The sequence below is a fragment of the Nycticebus coucang genome, chromosome 4 (assembly GCF_027406575.1).
Source record: "Nycticebus coucang isolate mNycCou1 chromosome 4, mNycCou1.pri, whole genome shotgun sequence".
In the NCBI taxonomy this organism is placed as follows: domain Eukaryota; kingdom Metazoa; phylum Chordata; class Mammalia; order Primates; family Lorisidae; genus Nycticebus; species Nycticebus coucang.
Window position 1 is genome coordinate 31,757,914 of NC_069783.1, and position 12,325 is coordinate 31,770,238.

The window sequence follows — 12,325 nt, forward strand, 5'->3', positions numbered from 1 at the left end:
ATATTTTTCTGCATCAACATTGGTGCAATTGATACTTCTCTCAGTAGCTGAGGAATTTCCTAGCCATGCATTGCAGGGTCCAGGAATGGGCAGAAGGGAAGACTGCCTGAAAATTCTACTTTTCCATCTGTTCCCAGAACTGGAATGAAATGACAGAGTTAGTCTCCTCCAACGGCAATTACTGCAATTACCGCAAGGCCTTTGCTGACTGCGATGGCTTCAAAATCCCCATTCTTGGAGTACACTTGAAAGACTTGATAGCAGTCCATGTCATTTTCCCAGACTGGACTGAGGAGAACAAAGTGAACATTGTGAAAATGCACCAGCTCTCCGTCACCCTGAGTGAACTGGTCTCCCTGCAGAGTGCCTCTCACCACTTAGAACCCAACATGGACTTGATCAACCTGCTCACGGTGAGTTCCAAGGGGCTGAGTTGGTGCTGATTGACTCCACTGCTCCTCACTTTCAGGGCACATGGGAGGATGTGTGCCAGCAATTCCCTCTGGGGGAAAATTTGTTTCAGGATCAGTAGATGAGAAGAAATCTCGAAGGACAAGGGAAAAGAAACCTCACACTCATAGCAAATTGCAGGGCAAAAAAATTTCCCTTTGTTCAGAGGGGCCCAGTCTCTGCTCGTATAGCTCCGCTTCTGCAGTTCTTAGACAGGCTCCTCCAGACCCTGTCCGGCCCTCACCCTCCTTCCTCACATGCGTCCCGCTCATCACTTAAATCATCTGCTTCTCTTTATCCTCACTGTGCTGCTTTAGCTGAAACCTGCAGGAATGCAAGGGCCTCCTCTGTGATCTCCCTGTCCCAGCCACCAGGATGTGTTCCCAGCAGCACCTGAGGTCTTTCAGCTCTCCGACCATCAGCCAGCCGCGTCTGTCATCACCCTCCCCGAGCACACCTGCCTTTGAGTCCTGGGGCTGTACTTTCCATCATGGAAGGCTACCTTCTACTTCCTGGCCTTTGTGCTTTCCTGAAAAATCTCATCCCTTTCCATTCCTGTGGCTAGTTCAAATTCAAAAGCCTCTATCATTCTGGAGCCTTCTCTGCTCATCCAAAGCCATAATAAGGAAATGGGAAGAAGGAAAAACTTTGTATTTTCCTTCACCATAGAGGTATCAGTTTGCATCACATCTTTTCTTCTATTTACCTGCCTATACATCACATCCCTAGCAACTCTCACAGACCACGGCGTATTTTAAGAACCCAGTAGATGAATTGCATGCTGTATTTAGAAGTAATGTGACTCAGACCAAAGAAATTCATCTACCACGTATGTTTTTTGGACAACTGTGGCATACATGACGTGTTTAGCTGGTCTCCAGGTCCTGGAACTTTCGGGACGTAGCATGTGTGTAGAAGAGAACATTTCCCATTGACTGCTTCCTTGTGTGAGGAAGAAGCATAAACCAATTCTCCTTCCCTCGCCTCCCTGCAGGTAGAGGTGCAATAGCCCGGTTTGGGTTTATAACGCTGTAGTATCTGAAACTTGACTGCAATACTGAATTGCAGTCAATTCAATATTGAGAATAGAAAAAAAATCTCAGGGGGTTTGCGTGGCAAACGGTACACACACAGACATTCTCTACTGGGGGTATAAGACCCTGCTCATAATAATCCACGCACCTGCATCTATCAATATTTTGCCATGCAAATCTGTTTCCATGAATAAGTGACCAGAATTGCAGCCCCAATCAGACAGCAAAACCCACAGGCACAGGTGACGTCTGCAGACTGGTCTTAGAGTGGAGCCTCGGGTTGAACATACTGTCTCCAGAGCAGGTGCCTACACTCGGGCGACTTCTCATCTCAGTAAAAGACAGTAACGGAGTAGGGAAATTAATTTTGAGTTATAAAGGTAGCAAGCAACACTATGACAAACAAATGGATATTTAGAGAAATACAGTAGAACCTCTGTAAGTTGACCACCCAAGGGACTGTAGCAAACTGGTCAACATACTGAGGTGGTCACCAGAAGGAACCAGGCCTGCTGCACTGATACACACACATGGTGCACGTCCAGTCTATGAAAATTAGGTCAACTTAGGGAGGTCGATGCAGGGAAGTGTCATCTATGGAGGTTCTACTGTGATGAAAGATTTTCAATGCAATTTCAGGGGTAAACTCTAAAAATAAAAGCTGAGAAAAAATTTCTTTTTGCTAGAAAGTAAAGAAAAAATAAAAAGGATGCTAGAATACCTCTTCTCTTTCTCTCTCTTTGAAGGAAAATTTAGAAGCCAACAAGCCCCGAATCTGATAACGTCAGTGTTATATAGCATAGAGCAGGTCAAAATCCTAGATGGGAGATCTGGGCTTCAGCCCTGCCTCTGGGGTTGTTAAACTTTGTCTCCTTGCTAACTAGCCTTGATTTTGGCTTTTTCATAAGGGTTTTGTGCTCATTTTGAGGTCTCTTCTAGCTCTAAACTTCTATACAGATCTTTCCCAGATACAAGGAATGGTGGAGCCCTCAGAGTAAGGAACCAAGTGTCAACCTGGTTCCAAGTGTACCAGCCCAGTGGCTCATCAGGGGCTCAATGCTGTGTGTGAGTGACTGGACATCAAGCCAGTTTCTACTTAAAACCAAGATCCTTTCTTCTCCATAACCAAGGAGAAAGTTCAGTGCATGGGAATCTACATTCATTCTTTCTGACCACTGATGAGTTAATCTCTTCAATATGAGAACTGAGGGCCCAGCGCAGTGGCTCACGCCTGTAATCTCAAGCACTCTGGGAGGCCGAGGCAGGTAGATGGCTTCAGCTCATAAGTTTGAGAACAGCTGAGCAAGAGTGAGACCCCCGTCTCTAAAAACAGCCGGGCGTTGTGGTGGGTTCCTGTAGTCCCAGCTACTCAGGAGGCTGAGGCAAGAGGATCGCTTGAGCCCGAGAATTTGAGGTTGCTGTGAGCTCTGACATCATGGCACTCTACTGAGGGTAACCAAGTGAAACTTTGTCTCAAATAAAAAAGGAGAACTGAGGAGACTTCTATTATGTGTTCTCTGGAGCCAGTGCCCATTTTATGAAGAACAGAACATGGATTAGAACCATAGGATGGACCAGTCGCCCAAATGCACGTGAGGATGTCCATCCACACAGCACTTGAACAGGAGATTCATTTTGCCCCAGAGCTCTAATTAAACTTTTTGCCTAAAGTGATTGTTTTCCTCTAACCGTGATGCCAAGTGAGGCAACGAATATATGATTGAGAGCCTGGAGGGTAGAAAATTGGAATGCTTAAGTCAATCAGCAGTTATCATGTGCCTAGTCAATGGAGCGGGCCACGTTGCAATACTTAAACTTTCTCCTAATGTTTGATTACAGCTTTCATAGCACTTTTCACAAACACTTCCTTGGTAAATTTTCACAAAAACCCTGTGATCTAATCTGCAGGGCAATGGGGGTAGTTACCCCTGCCTCTTCCTTTTTTTAAAAGAGAAGAAATCAAGATTTATAAAGGACAAAAGGCTTGTAAATGGCAAACTTCTGCAATCCAGCGGGGGGTTATTTGCTTGGTAATGTGGGCCTGCTGCTGACTTCTGATTTACTTTATTTCACGTCTGTACACATGCAATAATACCTCTTTCCCTCCCTCTTCATGGATGTCTAGCGAAGGAGTTAATTATGGGATAAAATCTACTAGGGCAGGGACCATCTGTCCTTATTGTCACGGTGTCCTTGGCCTTTGAGGCAGCAGAGAACCGCACCACCAAAGTGCTGGGGTTTGGATGCTCCCCTTTCTGGGAAGATCTGCAGATTCCCCTTGTGATCCCAATTCATGTAACAAGGAACTTCAAAAGCTGATGCTTCTGGTTCATGGTTTATGAAATAGTCTGAATCTTTTGATAGTATTTTTAGCCCTATCAGTTACTTTTATCATTCTGAGTGCATGCAAATAACTGGAAAGCCCCTGTATTTTTACAGTCTCATTTAAAAAAAAAAAAAGAAGAAGAAGAAGAAGTATGGTTTCAAAAATGGAGAGTGGAGGTAGTTCAATGCCCAAGTGCATTTATTTTATAATTAATAGTCAAGCCATTGTAGAGCCTAACGTGGAGACTGAACCTGCAGCCTTCTTTGATGTAAGGATTGGCTGCTAAATGCAACAATCGGGAACAGTATGACAGGAACATTTTTCAGAGACAACCAGACTCAAAGTGTGTTAGTAAAAGCAAATATTCTTGAAATCCTATAGGCAAGCTGCACATATTACATAGAGGGTGTGTAAAAGTAGGACAGCTGGCTCTTTGGGCAGGTCTGGAAACACAGAGATCTGAGAGAGGAAGTGGACCGTGGCTGGAAGGCGCAGGTGGCAGGAGTTAGTCACCTCCAGGGCAACCTTACGTTCACCCAGAAGCCAGTGGAAGTTGGCTACTGCATTGACTGGGAGCCAAACCTTGCCTCTGTGACCTTCTAAACAAACCCCGTGAGACACACATGGGCTCACTGCATCTTCACCGCAATCCTGGAAGGGAGCTATTTTCATGATTCCCATTTTACAGATCAGGAGCCTGAGACTCAAGAAGGTGAATAACTTGCCCAGGTTCACACCACTAATAAGTAGAGAGCAGATGTTTGGAGAAGAAAAAAGCATTTGCATCCCTGGGTCAGTTATCCATCCATTTACACGTGAAAATACACAAGGATGTTCTGTTCCTTTTGGAGGAGCCCCTCCCAGTGAGCATGTGGCTTCTGTGGTTTCTGATTGGATGCTTCGTGCCGCTGTCATCCCATCTCCTGCTGATGCTGGTCCCCATCATCATAGGACTTGGGGATGGAGTCTGGCCAAGTCAGATGGATTAACTGATGATAGCAAAGAATTCTGAAGGAAGAAGCCACTTTGTTTGCTATTTATGTAACTTTCACAGTGGGAAGTGACAAGCTGGGACTAGGGGTACAGAGGGAGACGACAGATGGGCTGCCCCTCAGAGCTCAGCTGTTACCTGTTGTGGAATTTACAAAATGGTGTGCGGCAACTGCCCACGGCCAGTGTGTCTTATTTGGCCCCGTGGAATTGTAAAATATTTTTTGTTGTCAGTGGTCAGTGTTTAAAAATTGGAATAGTTCATATAAAACTCCAGACTTCTAGCTTCTCTTGACAAATCAGAAGAGCTGGAAGCTGGAAGTCCAATGTCACACTGGCAAGAATTTGCCATAACCGAGTAGCGGCTGTCCCCTGCTCATCACAGACCCACTATCACACCCCTGTCACTTTCCTGACACAGGGACCCAGTGGCAGATCCAATTTTCCATCACAAATTTTTCTTACTGTATAGCTAAGAGGAATGTTCCCTGAGTTAATTACCTTTGCAAAGACTCCTTCTGTCCGAATAAGACCAATGTCGCTATCAAAATGTTCCTTTTGGGCATTGCACTTCACTCCTGTCTGTAAGGGGCTGGCTCCTAATGGCGTTTGCTTGTGACATATGGATAATTCTCCTGTAAAAAGGCAGAGCCCTTAGAGGTAGGAGTGATTGCGGTTCAGGGAAGGTGGATACAATATCTGTTCTGTGTGAACAGGATTTTCATTATCTGAAATGATGCCGATGTAAAGTCAACGTTCTCTTGTTTAGAAACCTCAGGTGACAAAAAAAAAGGTAAAACAATATATGACCAGATATATGAAGTCCTTAACTTAAATGTATTCAGTAGCTGCTGGAGCAGTGACTAGAATATTTCCTGGTGCATATTAGATGACTGATAAATATTTGTTGAAGGGCCGAATGATTCAGAAATAAAAATTTAGGATGCCAACTTCTTTTTTTAAAGGCGGTAAAACAAAAAATAAATTCCTGAAAAACACCCTTTGCCCATGAGCCTTCTCTTGCTTCCTCCTTTGTCTTCTCCCTCTGTCCACACCCATATCCATTATGCCTTTACCTTTAGCAAAGTTTGTTAGAGGAAATTTTTCATGGCTAAATGGTCAAAGAAAGGAGCTGGCATTTAATTACCTTTGTTGCTGATGAAGTGGTGTGATTTGTGGAGTGTCCTGGGGGGAAGGACAGGGTGGGAACTCTTTTTAAGCCCTGTGACTACTTGTGTTTCAGGTGAGTAGGAACATGTGTGCTTTAGGCTTTACAGATTTCATCTGTGCTTTCCAATCTTGGTCTAACGTTGTCCTTGCCTATACTGACCTTCCTCTCCCTCTTTATTTACCCATGTCTTACCGGGTAAGTCCCAGTTCACAAGTACCTCCACGAATCCATCCTGATCACTTCAACTGCCAGTGACCCCTATGCGTAATAACAATATAATTAGTAACAATTATAATAATAACAATAACACCAACACCGCCACATAACATTTCTGGAGATGTCACTGTGTACCAGGCCCTGTGTGAAGTACTTTCTCTGCATAATTTCATTTGATCCTGAGCAACACCCGACTCAGTGGGGACTTTGATGATCATTCCCATTTTACGGATGCACACACTGAGTCTCAGAGAGGCAGTAAAACTTGCTAAAGGCTGCAGAGCCTGTGGCAGGCTCAGTGTTTGAACGCAGGCCCGCCAGCACCCAAACCCCAGCCCTTATGTATCTTTTTTGCTGCCTTCCTGTACGATTCCTGTCCCACTTGGAGTGGGGCAGCTGACTTCACACGTCGCACTGCTGCCTTTCATTGGTGTGAACACATTTTTTTTGTGTTCAGATCCTATTTATGCAAGTAAATGGAGGAAATGATTTTCCTTGAGGGCAGGAAATGATTTTCTAATATTTTAGATCACCAGGACTTAGCACAGTGCTCTCAAAGAATAGGAACTTAGTAATTGCTCATTTATTTCCATAGTTCTTTAATCACACTTGTAAGGCTGCATTTGTTACATTTCCTCGTCTGTGATTGCAGCCTGTAATCATCAAGTGTCCCTTATCTGTAACTCAGCATGTGCCACCTATGAGATGCTTAATAAATGTTGAGAAATTGAGTCAATGGTCTCATTGATGCTGATGAGGACACCAGGATTAATGTTTTCTTTTTTAAATTTCATTTTTCACCTCTGCATGTTGTGTGTTTATTGTTCTTCGTTCAGTCAAATTACTGAATGTAAACCTTCAATTTGAAATGTAAATCAGCAACGTAAATAAATAAATACCATGCGATGTAATTTTTTGTCCCTTCTCATATTGTAGCTTTCTCTGGACCTCTATCACACGGAAGATGATATTTACAAACTGTCACTGGTGCTGGAGCCTAGAAATTCTAAATCAGTAAGTATTGCTTTCTCTCTAAGAATCAGTGCCAAAAAACATTCTTTTGTCATTTACAGTAATTGACTGATTCAATGTTGCTTTATGGTCTAAAGACTCGAGAATTTTAGAAATTAATTATCATTCCCATTTTTCAATAAAACAGCTTGGCTCTGACAGTTTGAATAATATGAAGAAATATTATTTCTTCAAGTCAGGGGCAAATATAAGAGGAAGAACATCATTCTTATTACTCTGTTTTATTACTGATCTATTTATGGTATCCCTGCTGAGAACTCACCTACACATAGGAACAAAAAGAAAAAAAATACAGAATAACTTATTTTAAAGATCATTTAGACCCTTCCAGGCTTTTGAAAAACTCCAACAAAAAATAAAATTTAATAATTTTAACTTTGAGCACAATTCACACATTTCTCTACTAATGATTGATTCAGCTCAGCATTTCAGTATCACATCGGATAGTGGCTCACATAATCAATGGTTGACCCTTAAGAAATAAACATTAAAAAATGAGATTGAGGAAACTGCAGTTTGAATGTACACTACTTACTGGTTTCAGTGAGCGAACTATATCTTGTATATGTTTTACAACATGCCTGGATGAATTTAAAAATTACAATGAGGATGAGGTTTGCATGTTGAAGGAAAAAGTGTCTGTTTGCTTCTTATAATCATGCTTTGAGATCAATTTTCTTACAAAGCTCTCATGTGCTACCTGCCTCCTTACCAGTTGAGCTCTGCAGCCCTTTGGCAGCAGCCTCAGCTCCAAAGTCTATTAATCCCGACTGTGAGTCTGAGCCCTCAGACTGAAGGGGGCAGAATGGTGATAAGAGTTGTTCTCTGTGCACCTGGGCTTGAGTTGGTTGGCCTGGTCGCATCTGATCTTAAAGTAATGCAGGTGGTGGTTCCATAAGCGCCTCTCCTTCCTGCCTGTGGCAGAGGCTCGTCTCCTGAGAATACTTGTCGGGCGATACGGCAAAGGAAAGCGTGCACACCCAGACTCTTCAAAGTCAGCATGAGTAAGAGAGAGCTAGCAGGAAGGGACAGCTATCGAATAAAAGGAATTTGTAAGCTCCTCAATCGTGCTGTAGCTTTGGCACGATGAACTTGGCCATGGTATGTTGAACTGTTCTGTACATATGCACATAGAGGTTCCACCTCCCGACACCTTTCCTTCCCTTTACCGTGCACCATAATTGCTAGCAGTTGTTGGACGCCTGGCAGGGCATCGCTCGTATGTTAACTCATTAATGCTGGTAAGGAGACCAGGTCTGGTGAGCTTGGGTGTCTGATCAGATCTCACAGCGGGAAACTGGGTTTGGTTTCAGGCCTGTCTTCAATCCTGGTGCTGTTCAGACCACCCCTCACTTCAGGAGCAGGGCAGGGATGACCATGGTAGCACCCCTGCCTGCCGCTGCACCTTTACATTTACTGTCAGGGTAAATTGTGGCCAATTTTAGAAGACATTTCCGTCAAACACACAAAAGTCATTTCCTGTGTTATGAGAGTGGAAGCTTTCAAAGTCCTTTCCAAGAGCTCACACCCGGTGAATCTGTGGAAACACATTTCCCAGCCTCCCTCTGTCTCTTCTCTACGTGGAGTGCCATCTTATCTGGCGTGTGGTGAGGACCGGTGACCACTGTCTAGTCAAGGTTGCAACACTGAGCGTCCGCAGCTTTCCTGTGCTTGCAGTTGGCACTGGCCGGCCCACCCTACGTGGTGAATCCCAGAGGTGCTCAGCCTTCTCCTATTCGTGGCATCTCATTAGTTCTCTGTGCTTTACTCTCAGCAGATTTTTTTCATGGCACACCTAGGTAAAAAAACAAACAAAAATTACCCAACAGTTCCACTCACAGAATAGTTAGGTCCAAACAGCTTAATAATTATTTGTGTTCTAACTACTTGGTACACACTGGAAAAAGAAACAATACACTGACATTGAAAGAAAACTAATATTTTTATTTTCTTCTTAAATAACCACAGTTACATAGCGATGGATGTGTCTGCCTGTCGGATACTACAGTTTCTTAAATGTGCCGTCCTTATTTCTTGTTCTGCTCTTGAGACAAATAAAAAGGCTTTTGTGTATTTGGCAGAAGTGTCTCCTAAGATTGACAGAAATTTATCCTGAAAATAAGCTAGAGTAATCTAAATTTCATTCCTTTACAACAATATGAGATCATTGAAAGAACTGTGGTGTGATCTACTGGGGGAGCTGTCAGCAGCTCCCAGGTGGTAGTTTCTTGTGACATCCAACAAATAGTAAGTATGTCCGTATTGCACATTTGAAATGTGTTTGGTGCCTGTCTGAATTCACAGCAACTGGAGCGCCTTGCTGTGGGTTTATTCTTTACCAGATGGATAAGATGAAAATCCTCATAGGGAGAGCTACGGTGTGTGGACATGTGTGTGAATGTGGGGGGAGGGAGTGTGTGGGAGTGTAGGGGTGAACATAGCCAAAAGCTAGATAATTTTTGGCTTAATTAGCAGCCGAGAGGACGCTGTAATAGTAACATTGACCTCCCAACGTTTGCAGGGGCTTACATGAGCATGGGTGCGTCTCAGCTTCCATTCGTCATCAAATTAAAAGCTTGCTGTTAAATAGGTTTGCATATGTGCACCCCCCAAAGTGTTGACATCACATGAGGGCTTCAGAGAAAGTTTAGAAAGTGCCCGTAGCCTTCACGGTCTCCTGGTAGGGTCCTGTGGTGTGCTTGTGTTGTTCAAAAGTGTTATGAGTCATGCCACCATCTTCCCCACATTATGAAACGCAAATGTCTTGAAAGAATGTGGAAAAACTTGTGGGGAAAGGAAGTTCCCCAAAGAGGGCCAGAGAGACCTAATGGTTAGCAGGGCAGTTAGAAGCCATTAAGCATGTTAGATGAGGTGCAGGCGTTGAGGACATGAACTTGGTCACACACTGGTACCCATTTGCTACATGCACCTAGTAATTGATCACTAATACCAAGTATTAAGGAATTAGATAACTGATGTTTATATGTCTGGTATTATATAAAAATCCATGATGGATGGTTATCCTAAGGTTTTAGGATGCTTTAGTGATATTTGGGGAACTTGGGTAGGATTTTGGGGGGGACTGGAAATACATTTTTTTCTCATTCAAAATAATGGAATTTAGGCTGCTGCTAAACAAAAGGCACTATCCAAACACATACTTAGCTATAGATTAGATTCCACTAGCTAAAGATGCTTGTTTTATAAACATTTAAGTGCTACAAAAATGTAAGTTTGTACTGGTATTGTTAATATACAAAACCTGTTTGTCTTTCTCAGTGTCCCTGGTCCTAGTTGTTCAAGGCCCCACTTAAAGTTGAAAAACATGTGTGTTTTCTGTCGGCAGCCTACCTCCCCCACGACGCCCAACAAGCCTGTGGTGCCCCTGGAGTGGGCGTCGGGGGTGATACCCAAGCCAGACCCCACGGTCATCAACAAGCACATAAGGAAGTTAGTTGAGGTAAGCGGCTGAGGGAGAATAAAGAGAGAGTGCTGGAAGGTTCCAAAATAAAGAGAGAGTGCTGGAAGTTTCCTTTCTCTTCCCAGAATATTCTGCAATTGTCCAGGTATGAGGTGGGGGCCAAAAAAACAGCCCTCTGGCAAGTAGCAACAATTTAGCAAAACACTCAGCCCTCCCTGCCTTGGCCTCTGGGCAGAGTCTAAAAGAAGGGCCCCTCCCCTCCTTGTCAGCCCCTTTTCACGGGCCCAGAGACTCTCAGCTGTGCAGCACTTCTAACCCCTTCATTCCCGGGCATTTGCCACCCACTCAAGAGACTGGGGATTAGAATCATTGCTAAAAAACTCACATGCTACAATCAAATGCCCAGTAAATTGGTTACCTAAGGGCAAGAAAACAACTCTGTAAATTGGATAGTTTCTCCTGATGTATTTTGGGGATTTTATGACATCAGTCCAAGGCCATTGAGGTCAGAAAAATCCCCTATGTGGGACAAGCCTCTATCTGAATTTCCCACGAACAAAGAAGAAACGAATTGGCAACATAGGGAAAGTGGCAAAATCTCAGGCCTGGGAGACTGATCCCTGATGGAAACTCTACGGATTGGTAGGCACATCCACTGGGGCAATCCAGTTGTGTCTTTAGGGTATAATGTGCTTTTTTTTTTTTCTGGGAAAGGATGTTTAAAGAAATAGGAAGAATGTTCTACAACTTGTTAATCCAGTGAACTATGAGGTGCTGAAAGAAAAGTTGTTTGGAGGGCGGTGCCTGTGGCTCAAGGAGTAGGGGGTGGAAGGTTCAAACCTGGCCCCAGCCCAAAACTGCAAAAACAAGAAAAGAAAAGTTGTTTGGAGTGTGTGAGACTGGAAGGAAAAGATTAGAAAGGGTGGTGTGGGGAGGAATTTGGTGAGGGAGGGGTCTGAGGAGGAGATAAGGAGGAGGCCTGGGCGGCAGTAACAGACCCAACCTGGACAAGGACGTGGGAAAAGGGGCTGGGGCCTCGGGAACGCGAGGACCTAGTAGCAGTTCAGGGATGTCTGACGCCAGGAAATGGAAGGCAGAGCTAGTCTCCCTCCATCTCATCCCGCAGGCCGACTTCCTCTGCCCCTGCCCACACAGAGAGTCTCCGTTTCTCTCTCTCTTTCTCTCTCATGCTCTCTTCTGTCTTATTATGAATTTTCATTGTAAATTTTATTCCACAAAGTACCTTGTAATGCTCAGTATAAATATAAATAGACACTACTCCAAAATAGTTAACTTCTAAGCAATTTTGATTATGGATGAATACTGATACTGAGATTTCCAAAAGAAGAGCAATGGTTTTTGATTTTGCAATTAAAATTCAGTTATCTAGGGATAAACTTGCAACGGGAGCTAATGACCCATTTTAGTCCTATTTTTAATTATTAATAATTCCTTCATTTATATCTTGCCTATTTCCTAAACTACTCCTGAAGCAGCTTGCAGCATAGGGTAACACAGATACATAAAATAGAGATTACTGGGGAAAAGGAGAAAATGTAATTATAGCTGGAATCTAACTCAGATAATGGATTTGCATAAAGGTGTTTGCGGAAAGAATGTGCAAATTTTTTGGAAAGGCTAATTAATTTAATAAAGGGCATTGAAAACCCTTTTTAATTATTCTC

The 12,325-nt window shown here is 43.4% G+C and overlaps 1 protein-coding gene across 2 annotated transcripts in view; it reads left to right on the forward strand.

Annotated features, from left to right (window-relative positions):
• RASGRP3 (RAS guanyl releasing protein 3) overlaps positions 1-12,325 on the forward strand; it is an 89,490-nt gene that overhangs the window by 55,181 nt on the left and 21,984 nt on the right. For both annotated transcript variants that reach the window (XM_053589549.1, XM_053589547.1), the window contains 3 exons: positions 138-413; positions 7,124-7,201; positions 10,566-10,679. In XM_053589549.1, coding sequence (XP_053445524.1) covers positions 138-413; positions 7,124-7,201; positions 10,566-10,679 — 468 coding nt within the window. The remainder of the gene's footprint in view (positions 1-137; positions 414-7,123; positions 7,202-10,565; positions 10,680-12,325) is intronic.